We start from the raw sequence: 25,024 nt of genomic DNA, 5'->3' as shown, positions 1-25,024 counted from the left end.
GAGACATGCAGCCACAGGGACACAAACCTATTTTTTGAACACGCCGAAGATTCTCAATTAGCACCTGAGCTCGCCTAAGTCACTCTGTTAGCACACAAGCATGCTCGGATAACACCTTATCCAAGAACGTTCACTCTTCTCTAATAATAATCTCTGGAGGCAGAGTTATTTTCCAGGCAGCGTCCTCCTCATAGCCTGGAAGAGGTCATTTCTATAAAGTGATAAAAGATGATTTTTCAATAACAAGGCATCGTATATGAGACACCAGGATCGCTCACCTCAGCAGTCAGTAACCTGTACTCCCGTATTAATAGTTGGGGACAGATTCCCTTTAAGCAGATTCAGTTTCAGGACTTTCTAAATGCATTGAATGACATATATAGGATTTTAAAATATGACACTAGTTACAAAATCTGATTTACAACACAATACATGTATTGAAACATCTGCTTTTTTTTCCTTTTTTTTTATGTTAGAAAAATTCTCCCGTGTGAACTTGTCCTGAGGCAAGGGACACTTAAGGCATTAATGAATTAGGCAGATACTATAATGAAATACAGCTGACAGAAACACTTGGTCACAGTATAAAGAAATGTGATCCTCCATCCAGCTCCAAACCAGCAGTGCTGCCTGGAAGAATAATTAAATGGTAAATGGTCAGGCTGATTGCTTTTTCTTGAACGCACCCCCCCTCCTGTGGGATTATGTGAAGGAGAGCGGTGTGTTATGTATTTTGTGGTTGACTATGTAAACTTGTACACTAAGGAATAATTTCTTCAGGAACCAATTATGAAGAAACATCTCAGATCATATGAATAAACCAACATATTTCAGCTGTTTAGTAATAGAATAATGCACAAAGAAATTATAAACTTTAGGGGTTTTTTTTTCCAGGCAGTCTCTGTGAGGAACTTAGCCAAATTAATGAGGTTAGGTGAAGTTCATGTCCGATAGGAGCCATCTAGTCCACATTTTCTGAAAAGGTCCCCTTTCAGAAAGGATATAAATGTATACAACTATATCTACAGCTGTCCTTACGCACACAGTATTATTAGTGCTTCATATGGCAGTAATAATCACATCTAACTAATGGGAGGCATTTGAAGCACAGTAAAAACCAGTTAACACATTAAAAAGAAAGAATGCATATTTGTCATGTTACAGTATGTCCACACATGGCGTTTTTGCTACATTATTTTCTGTGCGCCAAACCTCTCATGACGGGAAAAATGCTGCATACTAAACTCATAAATTTGTTGCCTTGTACATGTTTTTTTTGGTTCATTTTTCAGATGGATTTCATGTGTCCTTTTGTCTACAGAATATGTTAAACAGTAAAAAAAAAAAGTTTAAGATGTGAGTTCCACTGCAAATATTCTTAAAAATTGTTGCGCAAAGGTTTATATTGCATTTTATAAGCATTTTTACACTTTTATAATGTGAAAAAGGAAGTTGCCAGCTAAACCATTTCCAACTTTAGATTTTGGAGAGCCTGGAGCAGAAGCAGTCGATCAGTTGGTAAAAGGAGATGGGTTTGTCTGCTTCGATCCAAATAGGTTAAAATTAGAACTTTAGTTCAAGCATTTAAAATCCATAGACGAGTGGTGTATGGACACTGATCTCACATGTTTCAAATGCTATATGCATTCTTACTCATGATGGTATTTGAAACGCGTTGATGATCTGTATCCACTCACCACTATAAGTTAGTGGATCGATTCACGGGACTCCGGTTCAGCATCCAGGACTGTGCTGTCTGGTGGCTAGATGGGAGGCCTGCGAATCTCTTAACTCCTGGCGTCTCTGGCGTCGTTTTTGATCATTCAGGGCTGGTGCGACTTCATCTGTACGACGTGATGTTGCACCAGCCATGACAAATCAAATGCCACTTTGGTGATACTGGAATTAAGAGATCTTAGAATCATAGAATGTGAGAGTTGGAAGGGACCTCCGGAGTCATCATATTCAACCCCCTGCTCAATGCAGGATTCACTAAACCATTTCAGTCAGATATCTGTCCAGCCTCTGTTTGAAGACTTCCATTGAAAGAGAACTCGCAACCTGTCATGGCAGCCTGTTCCACTCATTGATCACCCTTACAGTCAAGTTTTTTTCTGATATCTAATCTGTATCTTCTCCCTTTCAGTTTAATTCCATTGATTCTCTGTGTTTCCTTGTGCAAGTGAGAATAAGGATAATCTACACCAGGGGTCCCCAACCTGTAGCTCGGGAGCCACATGTGGCTCGCGGTCCCATGAATTGTGGCTCGCTGCTGATCCTTTAACCCCTTAAGCCCCAAGGGTGGTTTGCACGTTAAAGGGCCACTGTCACCCCCCCCCCCCCAGCCGTTATAAACTAAAAGAGCCACCTTGTGCAGCAGTAATGCTGCAGTCTAACAAGGTGGCTCTTTTAGTTTTTGATTCATTTATTACCTCAATAAAGCGTTTTAAAAATTGGCCACAAATACCAGATATTGTACCGGGAGGCGGTCCTAATCGTCTTCTATCAATCTCCCAACTGCCGTCACTCTTCTCTTCAGGGGCGATGGTCGCCGCCCCCTTCGCGCTGTTGCTTCTTAAATCCGGCGCCTGCGCTGTGCGTGCCTGCCTGGGGCAGGCGCAGTCTTCATTGTCAGTCACAGCTCAGACGCAGGGTGCTTGACTGCGCCTGTGCGGGCAGTGCGGCCACCCTGTTCCTGAATCCCCGCCCCGCACTGTGTTATTCATTATGCACAGTGCGGGGCTGGGGTTCCTGGGCATGCGCACTGCACTTGTCAGACGCTCCCCCGGTCCCCCGCCTTCCAGCGTTGTTCTTTGTGGCTGTTCAAAACGTCGGCAATGAAACCTGTATATTCCGGCAATGCTGGAAGGCGGGGGACCGGGGGAGCGTCTGACAAGCGCAGTGCGCATGCCCAGGAACCCCAGCCCTGCACTGTGCATAATGAATAACACAGTGCGGGCCCCAGGCAGGCACGCACAGCGCAGGCGCCGGATTTAAGAAGCAACAGCGCTCAGGGGGCGGCGACCATCGCCCCTGAAGAGAAGAGTGACGGCAGTTGGGAGATTGATAGAGGACGATTCGGACCGCCTCCCGGTACAATATCTGGTATTTGTGGCCAATTTTTAAAACGCTTTATTGAGGTAATAAATGAATTAAAAACTAAAAGAGCCACCTTGTTAGACTGCAGCATTACTGCTGCACAAGGTGGCTCTTTTAGTTTATAACAGCTGGGGGGGGTGACAGTGGCCCTTTAATGACCGGGCCAATTTTTACAATTCTGACCACTGTCCCTTTATGAGGTTATAACTCTGGAACGCTTCAACGGATGCCGGTGATTCTGACATTGTTTTCTTGTGACATATTGGGCTTCATGATAGTGTTAAAATTTATTTGATATTACCTGCGTTCGAAAATTTAGAAAATTTCACAATTTTCCAACTTTGAATTTTAATGCCCTTAAATCACTGAGATATGTCACACAAAATACTTAAGTAACATTTCCCACATGTCTACTTTACATCAGCACAATATTGGATCCAAAATTTTTTTTTGTTAGGGAGTTATAAGGATTAAAAGTTGACCAGCAATTTCTCATTTTTACAACACCATTTTTTTTTAGGGACCACATCTCATTTGAAGTCATTTTGAGGGGTCTATATGATAGAAAATACCCAAGTGTGACACCATTCTAAAAACTGCACCCCTCAAGGTGCTCAAAACCACTTTCAAGAAGTTTCTTAACCCTTCAGGTGTTTCACAGGAATTTTTGGAATATTTAAAAAATAAAAATGAACATTTAAGTTTTTTTCGCAAAAAATTTATTTCAGCTCCAATTTGTTTTATTTTACCAAGGGTAACAGGAGAAAATGGACCCCAAAAGTTGTTGTACAATTTGTCTTGAGTACGCCGATACCCCATATGTGGGGGTAAACCACTGTTTGGGCGCATGGCAGAGCTCGGAAGGGAAGGAGCGCCATTTGACTTTTCAGTGCAAAATTGACTGAATTGAGATGGGACACCATGTTGCGTTTGGAAAGCCCCTGATGTGCCCAAAAATTGAAACCTCCCACAAGTGACACCATTTTGGAAAGTAGACCCCCTAAGGAACTTATCTAGATGTGTTGTGAGAGCTTTGATCCCCCCAAGTGTTTCTCTACAGTTTGTAACGCAGAGCCGTGAAAATAAAAAATCATTTTTTTTCCACAAAAATGTTTTTTTAGCCCCCCAAATTTTTACTTTCCCAAGGGTAACAAGAGAAATTGGACCCCAAAAGTTATTGTCCAATTTGTCCTGAGTACGCTGATACCCCATATGTTTGGGTGAATTCCTGTTTGGGCGCACGGGAGAGCTCGGAAGGCAAGGAGCACTGTTTTACTTTTTCAACGCAGAATTGGCTGGAATTGAGATCGGACGCCATGTCGCGTTTGGAGAGCCCTGATGTGCCTAAACAGTGGAAACCCCCAATTGTAACTGAAACCCTAACCACACACCTATCTCCAACACACCCCTAATCCCAACCATAACCCTAACCACACCCCTAAACCTGACACACCCCTAACCCTAATCCCAACCGTATATGTAATCCTAACTAGCTTTAGCCCCAACCTTAACTTTAGCCCCAACCCTAACTGTAGCCCTAACCCTAACTTTAGCCCCAGCCCTAACCCTAACTGTAGCCCCAACCCTAGCCCTAACCCTACTGGGAAAATGGAAATAAATTTTTTTAATTTTATTATTTTTCCCTAATTAAGGGGGTCATGAAGGGGGGTTGGATTTACTTTTATAGCGGGTTTTTTAGTGGATTTTTATGATTGGCAGCTGTCACACACTAAAAGACGCTTTTTATTGCAAAAAATATTTTTTGCTTCTCCACATTTTGAGAGCTATAATTTTTCCACATTTTGGTCCACAGAGTCATGTGAGGTCTTGTTTTTTGTGGGACAAGTTGACGTTTTTATTGGTAACATTTTCGGGCACGTGACATTTTTGATCGCTTTTTATTCAAATTTTTGTGAGGCAGAATGACCAAAAACCAGCTATTCATGAATTTCTTTTGTGGGGGGATGTTTGGTAAAATTGATAAAGCAGTTTTATTCTTCGGGTCAGTACGATTACAGCGATACCTCATTCATATAATTTTTTTATATTTTGGCGCTTTTATACGATAAAAACTATTTTATAGAAAAAATAATTATTTTTGCATCGCTTTATTCTGAGGACTATAACTTTTTTATTTTTTTCGCTGCTGATGCTGTATGGCAGCTCGTTTTTTGCGGGACAAGATGACGTTTTCAGCGGTACCATGGTTATTTATATCCGTCTTTTTGATCTCGTGTTATTTCACTTTTTGTTTGGCGGTATGATAATAAAGCTTTGTTTTTTGCGTCTTTTTTTTTTTTTTTACGGTGTTCACTGAAGGGGCTAACTAGTGGGACAGTTTTATAGGTCGGGTCGTTACGGACGCAGCGATACTAAATATGTGTACTTTTATTGTTTTTTTTATTTAGATAAAGAAATGTATTTATGGGAACAATATTTTTTTTTCTTTATTTAGGAATTATTATTTATATTTTATTTTTTATTTTTACGCATCTAAATATTTTTTTTTTTCACATCACATTGTCCCAGGGTGGGACATCACTATATAGTGACAGATCGCTGATCTGACACTTTTCAGAGCACTGTGTCAGATCAGCGATCTGACGTCCACTGCTCCAGGCTTACAGGTGCCTGCTCTGAGCAGGCGCTTGTAAGCCACCTCCCTGCAGGACCCTGAAGTAGGTGCCTGCTCTGAGCAGGCGCTTGCAAGCCACCTCCCTGCAGGACCCTGAAGTAGGTGCCTGCTCTGAGCAGGCACTTGCAAGCCACCTCCCTGCAGGACCCTGAAGTAGCCCCGTGGCCATTTTGGATCCAGGGTCTGCAGGGAGGAGACGCTCGGTACAAGGTGAGCACATCGATGCTTCCTGTTCGATGCTTCCCTATGCCCCCGGAACGCTGCGATCATGTTTGATCGCAGTGTTGCTGGGGTTAATGGGCCAGGAGCGGTCCGTGACCACTCCTGGCACATAGTGCCGGATGTCAGCTGACACACGGCCGCGCGGGGGCAGCGCTGCCGATTGCATATGATGTACTATCCCGTCACTGGGAATTAAGTTCCAGGTCACCTCGACGGGATAGTATGTCATATGGGATTAAGGGGTTAAAGGGAATCTGTCACCTACTTTTTCGTATATAAGCTTCGGCCTCCGCCATCAGGGGCTTATCTACAGCTTTCTGTAATGCTGTAGATAAGTCCCTGATGTAACCTGAATGATGATAAAAACAAGATAGATTATTCTCACCTGGGAGGGCGGTCCGGTGCGGTTCTGTCCGATGGGTGTTGCAGGTCCGGCGCCTCCCATCTTCATGCTATGGCGTCCTCTTGCTTCTGGCGCATCTCCTGTTGAGGGCAGAGCAAAGTACTGCAGTGCGCAGGCGCCGGGAAAAGGCAGAGAAGCCCAGCGCCTGCGCACTGCAGTTCTTTGCGCTGCCCTCAACAGTGCAGAGAATTACACCTGCGCAGGAGCCGCGACAGAAGCAAGCAAGAGGACGTCATCGCATGAAGATGGGATGCGCCGGACCAGACAGCGCTCCCAGGTGAGTATAATCTAACTTGTTTTTCTTACCTTTCAGGTTACATCGGGGGGCTTATCTACAGCATTAGGCCGGTTTCACATTTGCGGTTGTGTCCGCAGCGTTTCTGACGCATGCATCCACATATGTCTTGATTTCATATCTTTTACATTGTCGACGCAGGTACATGCGTTTGCATGCATTTTCTTATGCATACGTCTTTTCGCGGTGTGCGGCGGGGCGCAGCTAACGCACCATGTTGCAATTTTTGATGTGGCAAATTACCGTCAAATATGTGCAGGCATGCGGATGAGTGCATTTAAAAACGCATTACTGTCTATGGGGAATGCATGTGTACGCATGCGTTCGATGCGCTTGCGTACTTTGGACTGCGCATGTCCAGGAACTGATTTAGACGCCCATTGAGACATGCCCTCCTGGAAATATCGAACACATGCACATAAAACGTAAATGCATGCATACGCTGCTGGTTTTTTTTTGCCGTCATGCGTAAGCTGATGCGTTTTTGCATGCGGTTGTGGACAAGATGCTGCGGACTCAACCACAAGTGTCACCTGCTTAACCCAGCAGGAAGTACGTCGGCGTCTAAAAATCACTAAAATTGACAAATCTCCAGGCCCGGATGGGATACACCCCCGAGTACTGCAGGAATTAAGTACAGTCATTGATAGACCATTATTTTTAATCTTTAAAGAGTCCATAATAACAGGGTCTGTACCACAGGACTGGCGTATAGCAACTGTGGTGCCAATATTCAAAAAGGGGACAAAAACTGAACTCGGAAATTATAGGCCAGTAAGCTTAACCTCTACTGTGGGTAAAATCCTGGAGGGCATTCTAAGGGATGCTATACTGGAGTATCTGAAGAGGAATAACCTCATGACCCAGTATCAACATGGGTTTACTAGGGACCGTTCATGTCAGACTAATTTGATCAGCTTCTATGAAGAGGTAAGTTCCGGACTGGATCAAGGGAACCCAGTAGATGTAGTGTATATGGACTTTTCAAAAGCTTTTGATACGGTGCCACACAAAAGGTTGATACATAAAATGAGAATAATGGGGATAGGGAAATATATGTGTAAGTGGGTTAAGAGCTGGCTCAGAGATAGGAAACAATGGGTGGTTATTAATGGAGCACACTCGGCCTGGGTCGCGGTTAGCAGTGGGGTACCACAGGGGTCAGTATTGGGCCCTCTTCTTTTTAACATATTTATTAATGATCTTGTAGGGGCATACAGAGTGGAATTTCAAGATTTGCAGATGACACTAAACTCTGCAGGGTAATCAATACAGGGGAGGACAATTTTATATTACAGGATGATTTATGTAAACTAGAAGCTTGGGCTGATAAATGTCAAATGAGCTTTAATGGGGATAAATGTAAGGTCATGCACTTGGGTAGAAGTAATAAGATGTATAACTATGTGCTTAATTATAAAACTCTGGGCAAAACCGTCAATGAAAAAGACCTGGGAGTATGGGTGGATGACAAACTCATATTCAGTGGCCAGTGTCAGGCAGCTGCTACAAAGGCAAATAAAATAATGGGATGCATTAAAAGAGGCATAGATGCTCATGAGGAGAACATAATTTTACCTCTATACAAGTCACTAGTGCGACCACACTTAGAATACTGTGCACAGTTCTGGTCTCCGGTGTATAAGAAAGATGTAGCTGAACTGGAGCGGGTGCAGAGAAGAGCAACCAAGGTTATTAGAGGACTGGGGGGTCTGCAATACCAAGATAGGTTATTACACTTGGGGCTATTTAGTTTGGAAAAACGAAGGCTAAAGGGTGATCTTATTTTAATGTATAAATATATGAGGGGACAGTACAAAGACCTTTCTGATGATCTTTTTAATCATAGACCTGAGACAGGGACAAGGGGGCATCCTCTACGTCTGGAGGAAAGAAGGTTTAAGCATAATAACAGACGTGCATTCTTTACTGTAAGGCTAGGTTCACATTGCGTTAGTGGGTGATCGCTAACGGACAGCGTGGCACGGCGAAAATGTCGCAATTAACGCCGTGCAACGGGTCCGTTAGCGCACCCATTGACAGCAATGTTGTTTCAGCCTGAAGCGCATTGCTAGCGTGTGCCTTTTTCGGCTCGCGCTAGCGATGTGCCGTTCTTTTGTGGCGCGCCTCGAACGCTCCCCGAGTGGGGATGTTAGCGCGACCCCTAAACGCGGCCCCTACAAATACATTGCGTTAGCGCAATCCGCTAGCGCTAAACGGATTGCCCTAACGCAATGTGAACCTAGCCTAAGAGCAGTGAGACTATGGAACTCTCTGCCGTATGATGTTGTAATGAGTGATTCCCTATTAAAATTTAAGAGGGGACTGGATGCCTTTCTTGAAAAGTATAATGTTACAGGGTATATATACTAGATTCCTTGTTAGGGTGTTGATCCAGGGAACTATGGACCAGTGGAGTCGGGAAGGAATTTTTTTCCCCAGTGTGGAGCTTACTCTTTGCCACATGGTTTTTTTTGGGCTTCTTCTGGATCAACATGTTAGGGCATGTTTGGTTAGGCTATGGGTTGAACTATATGGACTTAGTCTTCCTTCAACCTTAATAACTATGTTACTATGTTACAAATGTGAAACCGGCCTTACAGAATGCTGTAGATAAGCCCCTGGTGGCCGCAGCTTATATACGAAAAAAGTAGGTGACCGCTTCCCTTTTACCGTTCCTTGTAGGACATAGTTTGCAGTCTGCTCACCATTCTGGTAGCTCTTCTCTGAACTTACTCCAGTTTTTCAATGTCTTTTTTTAAAATGTGGTCTCAGAACTGGACACCATATTCCAGATGAGACCTCAACAAGGAGGAAGAGAGCGGTGATAACTATGTGATCTAGACTCTATTCTTCTCTTAATACATCCCAGAACTGTTTGCCTTTTTTTTCCTGCTGTGTCACACGCACTCATTCAGGTCAATGCCACACAGAGTTCTAGCAGCAGACACATCTCTACAACAAATGTTAAGAGGAGACTTTGTGCAGCAAACCTTCATGGTAAAATAGCTGCTAGGAAACCACTGCTAAGGACAGGCAACAAGCAGAAGAGACTTGTTTGGGCTAAAGAACACAAGGAATGGACATTAGACCAGTGGAAATCTGTGCGTTGGTCGGATTTAATGTGTTTATTTAGGGGGACATTTACCTGTGTGCTCCGGTATCTTTAGGGATTGTTGAAAGATTTTAATTTTTATATTTATACAATAAAGTAGAACACCCACCGTCAAACTTTTTGCATTTGCTCATATTGATTACAATCTTAACAATAAGTCATATTGTTTATTTAACTGATACCATATGTAGTGTTGGAATGTCCCTTCCCTATTTGCCCTGTGATAAAGGCAGTGATTTGGGTATCTAGTCTGTCATAAATAAGCGTGGATTGTCTACTTGAGCCCGTTAGTGTGTTTGTGGTTTTTTATTTTGCCATACATGCACTGTATAGTATAAATAAAGAATTTGGGAAGTGGATTAAAACCTTTTGCTACATCTGTATTCCTGGGGGAGCTGAGCCAACTCTGTCTTTTCCTTGCACCTGAGACAAACCGTGAATATTCTGGAGTGATCTTTGCAGTAGTCCAAAATCACCTAGTACCTGTAACCAACAGCAGCTAGAGAGTCACATTCAGGAGCCCGTAAGCCACTGGTTGGAGAATACTTCTAAAATTAAGATTTGTTGAATGGGGGGATTTATTATACTAATTACATAAAAATACAATTTATACTGCTTGTATTTTGTAAATTGGGAAAAGCCGAAATATCAAGAGAGCTCCTTTTTTCTATTTTTGGTGTGGACTACTAGGAGACCAGAATTTCTTCCATCTGTCTGTTAGCATCTTTTTAAGACTCCCCTTTTCTGTTTCTTGGCTGTGATCCATTACTTATGAGATTAGCGTACATTCAGCTTGTCATCAATCACAGCTCCTCAGGCTGGGATTTCTGGTTGCCTGCCAGTCTCTTATCACAGGGGCTCATGTGACTGATGAGAGGTGAAGGTACACACAAGTGCAAAGTCAGGAGCTGTAATTCTAATCAGCAACTGAAGCCTGCCTAATTGCTCGGGGTACTGCCTCAGTCTTTTGTTTCTACCTCCTTATCTGTATTATGTCAGTGGGTATCTGCAGCATAGTCATTCAATGTGGATGCTGTTTTTCTGTCCTTGGCAAACACATGACTACAAATGCAATCATATTGCCTTATTATGCCGCAACCCGAAATTTACTGTGCAAACTAATGAATAATTAAGAGTCAATTGGGGTCTGGGAAATAAAATGATATAAATGGGAAAGCTAGGCAGACAAAACTATACATAATGCATAGACCTTTTATGATTGTACACAGGGAGCTAATAAATGTATATTATATAAAATGTAATGAGGACCTGTCTAATGAGGGGAGAGGATTATGTATTAACCGCGCGTATACTGCCCTCCAGGACTAGACCGAAACCGGCAAACTAGATTTTGGCACAAATGCTGGACAACGCTACTTCAAGGATTGTGCTGGAAAATGATGTAAGGAACAAACAAACTGCATCCTTCCCAGTACCAAAACTTGATGTAAGGAATCTAGCAGTTGGTGGCTATCCTGACTAATAATATATAGGAAGGCGTAGCTTGGAAAAATGTAACGAAAACGTAAACTTATCCGCCCACTCTAGGTTTTGCTGACTTTTTGATCCAATGTTGCCAAAATTTCAGATCAAAAGAAAAGTACAGATGACAAATCCGAGCTAGTTTCCAGGGGGTAGCAATAATTAGAGTAACAAAGTTTCAATCTAGCAATCCCAGGAATAAAAATTACTACATTATTTAAAAAATAATTGACATCCATGTTGAAGGAAAAATGTGGAAGGAGAGAAGGTGTTAAAATCACGAGTAGATGACAAGTTTAGATCCGTATGGGTTCTTAATCATAGCCTCTGATTAACGGACCATGCAGTCCCAAACTCGTCACCTCCTCATGTGATCTTATCACCCTCTCTCCTTCCCTGTTTTTCCATTCTATTTTTTTCAACATAGTTTTTAATTAATTTTGAAATGTCAATTTGTGTTGCTGGATTGAAACCTTGTTACCCTCATGAAGGCATAGTGTGCAGAAACCACTGTTTGGCATGGTCAAAAGAGGACATTTATACCATACGTGTCCCTCATTCTCTAAAGTTTGGTATCTTCCATTACGTCACATGAATTTATATGGGGATCTCTATTTATCGACCTCCTAAAGGATGGTTCTTTGTCTACTGCCTATTTTTTTCAACACTTTATTGCTCGTCATAATACATACATTTAGTATAGTATTAAAAAAGAAAAACATCCCAATCCCAGCAGAAAGAAGAAACCTAAACATGCTAATTTAAAGTGAATTAAATTTACTGCCTAAAATTAATCATTTACATCTTACAGGATTGCCAGCTAGGTTATTGCTTCCTCAGAAAATGTTTAGAAAGCAATAGAGAAATTACTACTCCATTATATTACATGGATCTATACAGGCTGAAATTAAAGAAATTGTAGAGTATTGTAATGGACAAACGGAACCAATGAGAAGACCTCGTTGTGAAGTTATTAAAGGGAAATGTGAGTCGCATGAATGTGACAAAATATAAACTTGTGTTTTAGGTTCGGGAGCTACAGACACGACTACAGAGTGTTCAAGCGTCAGGTCCCTCCAGTCCTGGTCGCCTGACGTCTGCGAATAGACCAGTGAACCCGAGCACTGGGGAGCTCAGCACAAGCAGCAGCAGTAATGACATTCCTATAGCTAAGGTGAGAGACTGTGTGTCTGCCGTTACCATACCTGCTCTGTGTGATTAAAGTTGCAGATAACATAGCATTTCTGACAATACAGATGTAGCCTTTATTAAAATAACAGATACCATGATGCAAAAAAGTTTAGCTATTCAATGGCTTCTATTACATTGTTAATTTTCTGCATCACAATAGCTTTTGTTGTGTGTTAGTTTAAGTAAGTCTACTATTGTATATTCTTTAATATACACTACTCCCACTACTCACAAAAAGTTGGGGTTATATTTGGCAAAATTTATGGAAAATGTAAAACGTTCACGCTACAGTGATATTTTAAGTAGGGCAGAAGTACTTATGTGTTTAACCTGAAGAAGAAACCGGTATTGTTCGAAACGCGTTGATAACCTTGATAAATAAATAAATTCATTTATACCTTCATGGTTTTTCCACTGCATCTCATACTGCAGGCAGCGTGGCTTTAGCTCCACTTTCTCTAGTTTCACATGCTATCCCCTTCTGTCGATTTGTAGCAACCAAATTCTTTAACAATCACAGGGGTTGTGCCTTTTACAACCCTTGAAGGTGAGCATATTCTTTGCTTTTATTTCTCATTTTTAACCAGGATAATACCCTATTGCACTCATTATCTTTCCAGTTTTCACCATAATTGTGACAGGAATTAAATGCAGTGATCATACCTAGCTCCGGTAGCTCTTGTTAGAGGCAGGTGCTGGCTGTAAAACACACCCAGCATCTGCCCTATGTGGAGCTCTATACACCTGCTTCATGATATAATAGTACATTAAAAAATAGTCAAAAATTATTTTTAATTTTCGAATGAAAAAAAATTATAGGTCATTAATAGGACATGTACTATAAAGCCGAAAATGTGACTGGTCAGGAAGGGGTTTTAAATGGCCTGTCATGAACTGGTTAAACAGCTTTTTTCAATTTTAGTGCTCTAGATTTTCAGTCTTGCTTTCCAAGAACCATAGCTATTTTTATTTGTTTGATTGACAGCCAACTGAGAGTTTGTTCTTTGTGGGACAAGTTTTATTCAACCATATCATGTATTGGAAAATGTAAAAATGTTCATTGAGTAGTTTCACTGTTGTGTAATTTTAGGTTTTGTTTTTATGATATTCACTTTGTGGTAAAAATTACTTTTTACCTTTTGGAAAAATTTTCTTACTCGTTATAATTAGGGATGGGCGAACCCGAGCAGTAAAGTTCGGTGTCGGTACAGACCCCAAACACTGACTTCTCCAGGAAGTCAGTGTTACTGATCGGGTTCAGTACCCCGAACATCAGGTGTTTCCCACCCTGTCCTATGCATAACAGCGCGAGAAACACCAGCATCTCTGATCAGCGGTAAGATTATTACTGTTGGTCAGAGAGCTGTGGTTGCCATGCTGTCAGATGACCGCATGAGCTAGCATCCGTGACCAGCAGTAAAGAGAAGTTTACCGCCGGTCGCAGAGGTGTTGGCTGATGGTAGTATTCATCACTAGCTGAGCTATAAATCAATATTTGAAATGAAAAAAAGTGGGAAAATACGGTAAGTGTTCTATTTCTGATAGCTAGCATGGCAAAACTGGCAGCTGTGGGCTGCAAACCTCAGCTGTCAGCTTTATCATGGCTGGTTATCAAGAATAGAGCAGTCCCCATGCCGTTTATTTTATTTTAATTGAAATAATTAAAAAAATAACTGCGTGATGTCTCCCCCATTTTTGACAACCAGCCAAACTAAAGCAGGCAGCTGGGGACTAGTATTCTCAGGCTTGTAAAGGGCCATGCTTATTCATTCCCCCCAGCCTAAAAATAGCAGTCCACAGCTTCCCCAGAAAAGGCGCATCTATAAGATGCCCCAATTCTGGCGCTTTGCCCAGCTCTTTCCACTTGCTCTGTGGTGCTGACAAAGGGGAAATATTTGTGGAATTGATGACACCCTTGTATTGTTAGGTGACAGCAAGCCCAGCGGTTATCAATGACAGCAGGCATAGGCTGATGGGAGAAGTACTCACATCAGCTGACGCCTTTGTGACCGGCAGTAAACTTCGTTTTATCACCGGTCTTGGCTACTGGCTCATGCTGTCATCTGACAACGTGGGAACTGCTGCTCTCTGACTGGCAGTAATGATTTTATTGCCAATCAAAGGCAGTGTTTGCCGTGCTATCATGCAGATGACAGCGTGGCACCGACGGATGTTCGAGACCCCCATTCATCTGAATGGGTTCGGGTACTGTTTTGGTACTCAAACATTTTTTAAAATGTTCGGCTGAACTGGACATCCAGAGGTTCACCAATCACTGGTTATAACCTTTAAATACCTGTCAGATGTCAGTGTGACCTTGCAGAGATACTGTGACCCGCAGCTGTGATCCGCGGTTGAAAACTTACCGCAGGTCAGCAGGAGCCGCTGATGGGAGAAATAGTCTCTTGTCAGCTGGCACCTGTGCTCAAACTTAAAAAAAAAACATGGAAAATAATTAAATGCAAATAAAAATATATAAAACACATTATACTCACCTAACACCAAATCCCCGATGCCCTTGTCTCCTGTAAACAATCAAAAATAATAAACGACCATATACTCTCCTGTCCACCGTAGTCAACGTAATCCAGAGTGTCCCACGGAGATGTCACATCAGGAGATGTTACCGCTCTAACCACCCACCTTTCTCACATAGCAGTGATGCCGTAAGTGAGATCACCGGGGCTCATCAGCTACTGCATCAGAATGAAAAAGGTGTTGAACCAAGAAATTGCATCACAAAACATTTTTTTTTTAAATATCTTTAGCTAAAAAAAAAAAAGCATTAATTGCTGTACAAAAACACATGCAAAAAACGCATACAAAACCACTGCAAAATGCACAAAAAAAGCAGCAAAACACATGTCTTTGCCGCGGCATTTTTTCTGCCAAAAGATGCAGAAACCTTGCAAATTTCTTCGAGCAAATACTCAACGTGCGCACATAACCTAAGACAGCAAAAATCCTGTATGTCAGTCTCTTGGCCAGTGCTATTGTTACTAGATAAGACAGGAATTTTTCAGTTTCCTAATTACATATATTACACAGTATATAGTGTGTGTGTCAGTGTTTTGGGTGAAAAATAAGACACAAAATAATTGTTGTTTTTAATGCGAATTTGTTGTAAATGCCAGGAGTGGATCCAGTAGGAGGAGGTTCTTCCTTTTTTATATTTTCCATTCCTTCTGAATTTACTTTGCTCTTTTGCTCAAACTGCATGGAAAATGTTAAAATGCTCTCTAGATGATACCGATGCCCAAATTCTCTCCAAATATAGTGCACATATACTCGAGTTGCAATGTGGAGACTGGTGTTCAGCTTTGTGTCCACTGGCAAGATCGGTTTAAAACTTACCCCCAGGTCTCTAGTGCTTGCAATCACACCCACTCATCAAATTTCTATTTTATCCCTGATTCCTGGATCGACTCCAATAGTAGTTTTAAAAACAGGAGGGATTTTTAGACCATTTTGGCAAGTGCACAACAGTAATCTCACATCATTGGAAATCCAGGGAATAGATTGTCATGTGCATGGAAACTCTTGTGTCTGAAGAGAACGAAAGTGAACTAAAGTTTTTCTTGCTTGGTCAAATTTGATCTGACTCGTTAATCTTAATTAGATATTAGATCTCTGTCACAAAGAGAATTCGTATTGTCGCCCTCCACCCTCTTTTTTCCCCGTCTTCCTTCTCTTCTCTTTTCCTTCTAATCTACTTTGAAAAACACTCGTAGATATCTGAGAAATTAAAATGTTCTCTTGTGGCGCAGAGTCATATTTAGAGCTAACTTGGGGCTGCTCCATGCATGTTTATAATTAATGCCTATGTAATGTGTAGATATGGTATATTGAACCAGTTTCTGTTGAAGATGGTCATATTGTGTATTTTATTATTATTATTATTATGCTTTGCTTATATAGCGCCATCATATTCCACAGCACTTTACAGACATGTTCATCATCACTGTTCACATTGGGGCTGACAATCTAAATTCCCTATTAGTATGTGTTTGGAGTGTGGGAGGAAACCGGAGTACCCGGAGGAAACCCACGGAAACATGGGGGAACTTACAAACTCCTTGCCGATGTTGTCCTAGGTGGGATTTTAACTCGGGACCCTAGCAAGGGCTGGAGTAGGTCCTGTGTCGAGGCATACACAGAGGTGCACACCACTCGTCTGACTCCAGCACACCCCCTCATCAAGAGTGGCGTGAACAACACCAGTTTTGATGAATTGGGGCCATTGTGTTCATATGATAGATGAGCAGCTGCCAGGATCATCTGACAGTGGCTTACTCCACTTTTTCCATTGAGAATACAGACACTTGGACAAGAGTTATCTCAGGTGTATGGACATGTTTGAGAACAATCTGTTTACCATTTATTTACATTGCTGTATATGTAATAATGGTATATGTCCTTTTCTCTTAAAGATTGCAGAGCGTGTGAAGTTGTCGAAGACCAGGTCAGAATCTTCTTCATCAGAGAGACCAATTCTTGGCTCCGAGATCAGCAGCATTGGGGTGAGTGTATAGTGGCAGTATCCCCTAGTATCCATGCTGATCTTTCTACTCTATAGCACTTCTGCTTATATAACCATTTCTATAAAACCTTGTTATGTATTGCAGGTGTCGAGCAGTGTGGCTGAGCACCTGGCCCATTCCTTACAAGATTGCTCCAATATCCAAGAGATCTTCCAGACACTTTACTCACATGGTTCTGCCATATCGGAGAGCAAAATAAGAGAGTTTGAGGTAGAGACTGAGAGGCTAAACAGGTAAGAAGCCAAAAAGAGAGCAATTATATGCCGATATGCTCGTTCATGCACATATCTGTGTTTTTCCACCTATTTATAGTCAACATAAATGTAGACACAGCAAGCTTAATTCAGTGTCGCTTCATAGCTGGTAAATGGGGGGAAAAATGGGTTCTGTAATAATAATAAATAGAATTTTTTATTCACATTAAATATTCTGTATGATAACAAAATAACTAAAGACAGGCATGCAGATATGAAAAATGTAAAGGAATAGTGCATATCATATTTTCAGACAGGAAAGAAGCAGCTGTAGTGCATATATGTATGTATGTATGTATATGTGTATGTATGTGTGTGTGTATATATATATATATATATATATCTATAATATAACGCTGGGAGCGTCACTCTGTCCGAAGCCTTTATAGACTGCGCAAGCGCCGGCGCAGTCTGGACCTCACAGAGCGACGCTCCCAGGAGATCGCGGTATGCGTTAGCGCTGAACGCACACCGCGATCTCCAACGGAGAAACAGGGACGAGCCAGGAGGCGGAGGGTGAGTATACTTACCCGTCCCGTTCCACCGACGCCATTCCGGGCCATGAATATCCCCCTGCTCCCGGAATCGGCGCCTGCGCAGTCCGCGCTTTCTGGCGCCATTTTCTTGAAGACACATTGCAGTGTGTCTTCAAGAAAATGGCGCCGGAAAGCGCGGACTGCGCAGGCGCCGATTCCGGCACCAGGAGGACACAGAAAATGGCGCCGGAAATGAATAAGGTACCGCAAGTAACAAATTGCTGTGCCATGAGGCTGTGGCACTTCATGCCACAGCTATTTGTTACTTACGCCACTTACGTCCACAGCCGCCGCACCTACCACAGCCACCGCACCCAGCACAGCCACGCACAGCCGCCTACAGCCACGCACAGCCGCCTACAGCCACGCACAGCCGCCTACAGCCACGCACAGCCGCCGCACCCAGCACAGCCGCCGCACCCAGCACAGCCGCCCACAGCCGCCGCACTCAGCACAGCCGTCCACAGCCACCGCACCCAGCACAGCCACGCACAGCCGCCCACAGCCGCCTACAGCCACGCACAGCCGCCTACAGCCACGCACAGCACAGCCGCCGCACCCAGCACAGCCGCCTACAGCCACGCACAGCCGCCTACAGCCACGCACAGCACAGCCGCCGCACCCAGCACAGCCGCTGCACCCAGCACAGCCACCGCACCCAGCACAGCCGTCCACATCCGCCGCACCCAGCACAGCCACGCACAGCCGCCTACAGCCACGCACAGCCACCGTACCCAGCACAGCCGCCGCACCCAGCACAGCCGCCGCACCCAGCACAGCCACGCACAGCCGCCCACAGCCACGCACAGCCGCTGCACCCAGCACAGCCACCGCACCCAGCACAGCCGCCGCACCCAGCACAGCCGCCGCACCCAGCACAGCCGCCGCACCCAGCACAGCCGCCGCACCCACCACAGCCGCCGCACCCAGCACAGCTGCCGCCCACAGCCACGCACAGCCGCTGCACCCAGCACAGCCACCGCACCCAGCACAGCCACCCACAGCCGCCCGCACCCAGCACAGCCACCTGCACTCAGCACAGCCGCCGCACCCAGCACAGCCACGCACAGCCGCCTACAGCCACGCACAGCCGCCGCACCCAGCACAGCCGCCGCACCCAGCACAGCCGCCCACAGCCACGCACAGCCGCCCACAGCCACGCACAGCCGCCGCACCCAGCACAGCCACCGCACCCAGCACAGCCGTCCACAGCCGCCACACCCAGCACAGCCACGGACAGCCGCCCACAGCCACACACAGCCGCCTAGAGCCACGCACAGCCGCCCAGAGCCACGCACAGCCACCTAGAGCCACGCACAGCCGCCTAGAGCCACGCACAGCCGCTGCACCCAGCACAGCCACCCGCACTCAGCACAGCCGCCGCACCCAGCACAGCCACGCACAGCCGCCTACAGCCACGCACAGCCGCCGCACCCAGCACAGCCGTCGCACCCAGCACAGCCACGCACAGCCACCCACAGCCAAGCACAGCCGCTGCACCCAGCACAGCCACCGCACCCAGCACAGCCGCCGCACCCAGCACAGCCACGGACAGCCGCCCACAGCCACGCACAGCCGCTGCACCCAGCACAGCCACCGCACCCAGCACAGCCACGCACAGCCGCCGCACCCACCACAGCCGCCGCACCCAGCACAGCCACGCACCGCCGCCGCACCCAGCACGGCCGCCGCACCTAGCACAGCCGCCGCCCACAGCTGCTGCACCCAGCTCAGCCACCGCACCCAGCACAGCCGTCCACAGCCGCCGCACCCAGCACAGCCACCGCAACCAGCACAGCCGTCCACAGCCGCCCGCACTCAGCACAGCCGCCCGCACTCAGTACAGCCGCCCGCACTCAGCACAGCCGCCCGCACTCAGCACAGCCGCCCGCACTCATCACAGCCGCCCGCACTCATCACAGCCGCCCGCACTCAGCACAGCCGCCCGCACTCAGCACAGCCGCCCGCACTCCGCACAGCCGCCCGCACTCCGCACAGCCGCCCGCACTCAGCACAGCCGCCCGCACTCAGCACAGCCGCCCGCACTCAGCACAGCCGCCCGCACTCAGCACAGCCGCCCGCACTCAGCACAGCCGCCCGCATTCAGCACAGCCGCCCGCACTCAGCACAGCCTCCCGCACTCAGTACAGCCGCCCGCACTGCATGGAGCAGCACGTGATAGGATGGGGGCGCAGGATGGGAGCACATGACAGGATGGGGATGCAGGATGGAGCAGCACATGACATGGTGGAGCAGCACATGACAGGATGGGGGCGCAGGATGGAGCAGCACATGACACGGTGGAGCAGCACATGACAGGATGGGGATGCAGGATGGAGCAGCACATGACACGGTGGAGCAGCACATGACAGGATGGGGGCGCAGGATGGAGCAGCACATGACAGGATGGGAGAGCAAGATGGGAGCAGCACATACCAGGATGGAGACCATATACCAGTATAAATGCTCGCCACCCGGGCGTAGAACGGGTTCAATAGCTAGTAAATGTGTATATGTATATATATATATATATATATATATATATGTATATATATATATATATATATATATATATATATATATATATATATATATATATATATATATATATACACACAAACATATAAAGCTGAATGTGTGTGTGTATGTCCAGGATTAGCATCTGCACCGTCGCAGCTACAGCCACAAAATTTTGCACAGTCACACGTCTGGACCCCGAGAGCGTCATAGGCTATGTTGTGAGGCAAAATTTTAACCCCGCGCGTTCCAATTCACCAAACAACTTTGCCCTTATCTACATAATGGGGAAAAAGTGAAAGGAAAAGTGTTGGAGGCAAATTGACAGCCAGGAGGAGATGGCATACAGGTATATACTATATACAGGGGAGATGATATACAGCTATATATTATATACAGGAGGAGATGACATACAGGTATATACTATATACAGGGGAGATGATATACAGCTATATATTATATACAGGAGGAGATGAAATACAGGTATACACTATATATAGGGGAGATGACATACACGTATATACTATATACAGGAGGAGATGACATTCTGCTATATATTATATACAGGGGAAATGACATACACGTATATACTATATACAGGAGGAGATGACATTCTGCTATATATTACATACAGGAGGAGATGAGCATACAGGTATATACTATATACAGGGGAGACGACATACATGTATATACTATATACAGGGGAGATGACATACAGGTATATACTATATACAGGGGAGATGACTTACAGGTATATCTAATATATAAAGCTGTAATGTGTGTGTGTGTGTGTGTGTGTGTGTGTGTGTGTATGTATGTCCGGGATTGGCATCTGCACCGTCACAGCTACAGCCAAAAATTTTGCACAGTCACACGTCTCGACCCTGAGAGCGTCATAGGCTATGTTGTGAGGCGAAATTTTAACCCTGCGCGTTCCAATTCACCAAACAATTTTGCCCCTATCTACATGATGGGGAAAAAGTGAAAGGAAAAGTGTTGGAGGCAAATTGACAGCTGCCAGATGTGAACAAGGGGGACTTAAAGAGTGAGAGCGATGGTGCCAAAGAGTATATACCGTACAGTTGCTAAGGTGGGGCCCCCGACATGGGATACTCAGCACACACGGGGATATGAACACACACACAAAATGCGCCACACACTACCACGTGCTTGAACACATATACCACCCTCAGCACACATTTCACAACACAAAAGTCGCCGCTCAAAACTCGCCACGCGCAAAACTCGCCACATGCAAAACTAGGCTCACGCAAAACTCGCCACATGCAAAACTAGGCTCACGCAAAACTCGCCACACGTGCAAAACTCACCTCATGGAAAACTCGCCACAAGCAAAACTTGCACACGTGGGAAAATTGCCACATGCACAAAAGTTGCAACACATACAAAAGTTGCCTCACACAAAACTTGCACATACTCAAAACGCACCACACATAAAACTCGCCACGCGCAAAACTTGCTGCACACAACTTGCTACACTAACCTGTCACATGCAACTCAACATACACAACTTGACACATGAAACTCTCCCTAAAACACACACAAGTCTGGTATTATCCTTCAAAAATAAAAATCTGATTAATAAGCAGACAAACTACAAGAGCAACAACTGTACCATATAGGAAATACGTCAGCTGTCAGTCACATGACCTGTCTATTATGTGTATGTGTGAGCTAATATATACTGCCAGGGGGGAGGGCTTCCTGTTGGCTGGGGATTTATCAGGCTGCCAATTTAGCTTACAAATACTGAGGTAAAAATACTGAGCAAATAACGTGTGAACGAGGTCTAATACAGGAGGAGATGACACACCGATATATACTATATACAGGGGAGATGACACACAGGTATATACTATATACAGGAGGAGATGACACTGGTATATACTATATACAGGGGAAATGACACACAGGTACATACTATATACAGGGGAGATGACACACAGGTATATACTATATACAGGGGAGATGACACACAGGTATATACTATATACAGGGGAGATGACACACAGGTATATACTATATACAGGAGGAGATGACACAAAGGTATTTACTATATACAGGAGGAGATGACACACAGGTATTTACTATATACAGGAGGAGATGACATACAGGTACCTACTATATACAGGAGGAGATGACATACAGGTACATACTATATACAGGGGAGATGACACACAGATATATACTATATACAGAAGGAGATGACACACAGGTATATACTATATACAGGAGGAGATGACTTGCAGGTATATACTATATACAGGAGGAGATGACACGTATATACTATATACAGGAGGAGATGACATACAGGTATATACTATATAAAAGAGTAAAAACGTCAACTCGTCCCGCAAAAAACAAGACCTCACATGACTCTGTGGACCAAAATATGGAAAAATTATAGCTCTCAAAATGTGGTAACGCAAAAAATATTTTTTGCAATAAAAAGCGTCTTTCAGTATGTGACGGCTGCCAATCATAAAAATCCGCTAAAAAACCCGCTATAAAAGTAAATCAAACCCCCCTTCATCACCCCCTTAGTTAGCGAAAAATTAAAAAAATGTATTTATTTCCTTTTTCGGGTTAGGGCTATGGTTAGGGTTAGGGCATGGGTTAGGGTTGGGGCTAGGGTTAAGGCAACAGTTAGGGTTGGGGCTAAAGTTAGGGTTGGGGCTAAAGTTAGGGTTAGAGTTTGGATTACATTTACGGTTGGGAATAGGGTTGGGATTAGGGTTAAGGGCGTGTCAGGGTTAGGGGTGTGGTTAGGGTTACCTTTGGGATTAGGGTTAGGGATGTGTTTGGATTAGGGTTTCAGTTATAATTGGGGGGGCTCTCCAAAAGCGACATGGCGTCCGATCTCAATTCCAGCCAATTCTGCGTTGAAAAAGTAACAGTGCTCCTTCCCTTCCGAGCTCTCCCGTGCGCCCAAACAGGGGTTTACCCCTACATATCGGGTATCAGCGTACTCAGGACACATTGGACAACAGCTTTTCGGGTCCAATTTCTCCTGTTACCCTTGGGAAAATACAAAACTGGGGGCTAAAAAATAATTTTTGTGGAAAAAAAAGAATTTTTTATTTTCACGGCTCTGCGTTATAAACTGTAGTGAAATACTTGGGGGTTCAAAGTTGTCACAACACATCTAGATAAGTTCCTTGGGGGGTCTAGTTTCCAATATGGGGTCACTTGTGTGGGGTTTCTACTGTTTAGGTACATTAGGGGCTCTGCAAACGCAATGTGACGCCTGCAGACCAATCCATCTAAGTCTGCATTCCAAATGACGCTCCTTCCCTTCCGAGCTCTGTCATGCGCTCAAACGGTGGTTCCCCCCCACATATGTGGTATCAGCGTACTCAGGACAAATTGGACAACAACTTTTGGGGTCTAATTTCAACTGTTACCCTTGGAAAAATACAAAACTGGGGGCTAAAAAATAATTTTTGTGGAAAAAAAAATAATTTTTATTTTCACGGCTCTGCGTTATGAACTGTAGTGAAACACTTGGGGGTTCAAAGCTCTCACAACACATCTAGATGAGTTCCTTAGGGGGTCTACTTTCCAAAATGGTGTCAGTTGTGGGGGTTTCAATGTTTAGGCACATCAGGGGCTCTCCAAACGAAACATGGCGTCCCATCTCAATTCCTGTCAATTTTGCATTGAAAAGTCAAACGGCGCTCCTTCCCTTCCAATCTCTACCGATCTAAACAGTGGTTTACCCCCACATATGGGGTATCGGCGTACTCAGGACAAATTGTACAACAACTTTTGGGGTCCAATTTCTTCTCTTACCCTTGGGAAAATAAAAAATTGGGGGCGAAAAGATCATTTTTGTGAAAAAATATGATTTTTTATTTTTACGGCTCTGCATTATAAACTTCTGTGAATCACTTAATGGGTCAAAGTGCTCACCACACATCTAGATAAGTTCCTTAGGGGATCTACTTTCCAACATGGGGTCACTTGTGGGGGGTTTCAATGTTTAGGCACATCAGGGGCTCTCCAAACGCAACATGGCGTCTCATCTCAATTCCAGTCAATTTTGCATTGAAAAGTCAAATGGTGCTCCTTCGCTTCCGAGCTCTACCATGCGCCCAAACAGTGGTTTACCCCCACATATGGGGTATCGGCGCACTCAGGACAAATTGTACAACAACTTTTGGGGTCCATTTTCTCCTGTTACCATTGGTAAAATAAAACAAATTGGAGCTGAAGTAAATTTTTTGTGAAAAAAGTTAAATGTTCATTTTTATTTAAACATTCCAAAAATTCCTGTCAAACACCTGAAGGGTTAATAAACTTCTTAAATGTGGTTTTGAGCACCTTGAGGGGTGCAGTTTTTAGAATGGTGTCACACTTGTTTATTTTCTATCATATAGACCCCTCAAAATGACTTCAAATGAGATGTGGTCCCTAAAAAAAAATGATGTTGTAAAAATTAGAAATTGCTGGTCAACTTTTAACCCTTATAACTCCCTAACAAAAACAATTTTGGTTCCAAAATTGTGCTGATGTAAAGTAGACATGTGGGAAATGTTACTTATTAAGTATTTTGTGTGACATATCTCTGTGATTTTATTGCATAAAAATTCAAAGTTGGAAAATTGCGAAATTTTCGGCAAATTTCCATTTTTTTCACAAATAAACGCAGGTAATATCAAAGAAATTTTATCACTATCATGAAGTACAATATGTCACGAGATATGTCAGAAT

At 44.2% G+C, this 25,024-nt stretch overlaps 1 protein-coding gene across 3 annotated transcripts in view; it reads left to right on the top strand.

Moving 5' to 3' along the window:
• The window catches only part of MCC (MCC regulator of Wnt signaling pathway), a 452,211-nt gene that overhangs the window by 366,070 nt on the left and 61,117 nt on the right, over nt 1-25,024 (top strand). For all 3 annotated transcript variants that reach the window (XM_077290460.1, XM_077290469.1, XM_077290479.1), the window contains 3 exons: nt 12,279-12,425; nt 16,873-16,962; nt 17,068-17,216. In XM_077290460.1, coding sequence (XP_077146575.1) covers nt 12,279-12,425; nt 16,873-16,962; nt 17,068-17,216 — 386 coding nt within the window. The remainder of the gene's footprint in view (nt 1-12,278; nt 12,426-16,872; nt 16,963-17,067; nt 17,217-25,024) is intronic.

This window comes from Ranitomeya variabilis, chromosome 1 (assembly GCF_051348905.1).
Source record: "Ranitomeya variabilis isolate aRanVar5 chromosome 1, aRanVar5.hap1, whole genome shotgun sequence".
Taxonomy (NCBI): domain Eukaryota; kingdom Metazoa; phylum Chordata; class Amphibia; order Anura; family Dendrobatidae; genus Ranitomeya; species Ranitomeya variabilis.
Note: the sequence above shows the minus strand (reverse complement) of the source record. Positions and strands in the feature narration are given on the sequence as shown.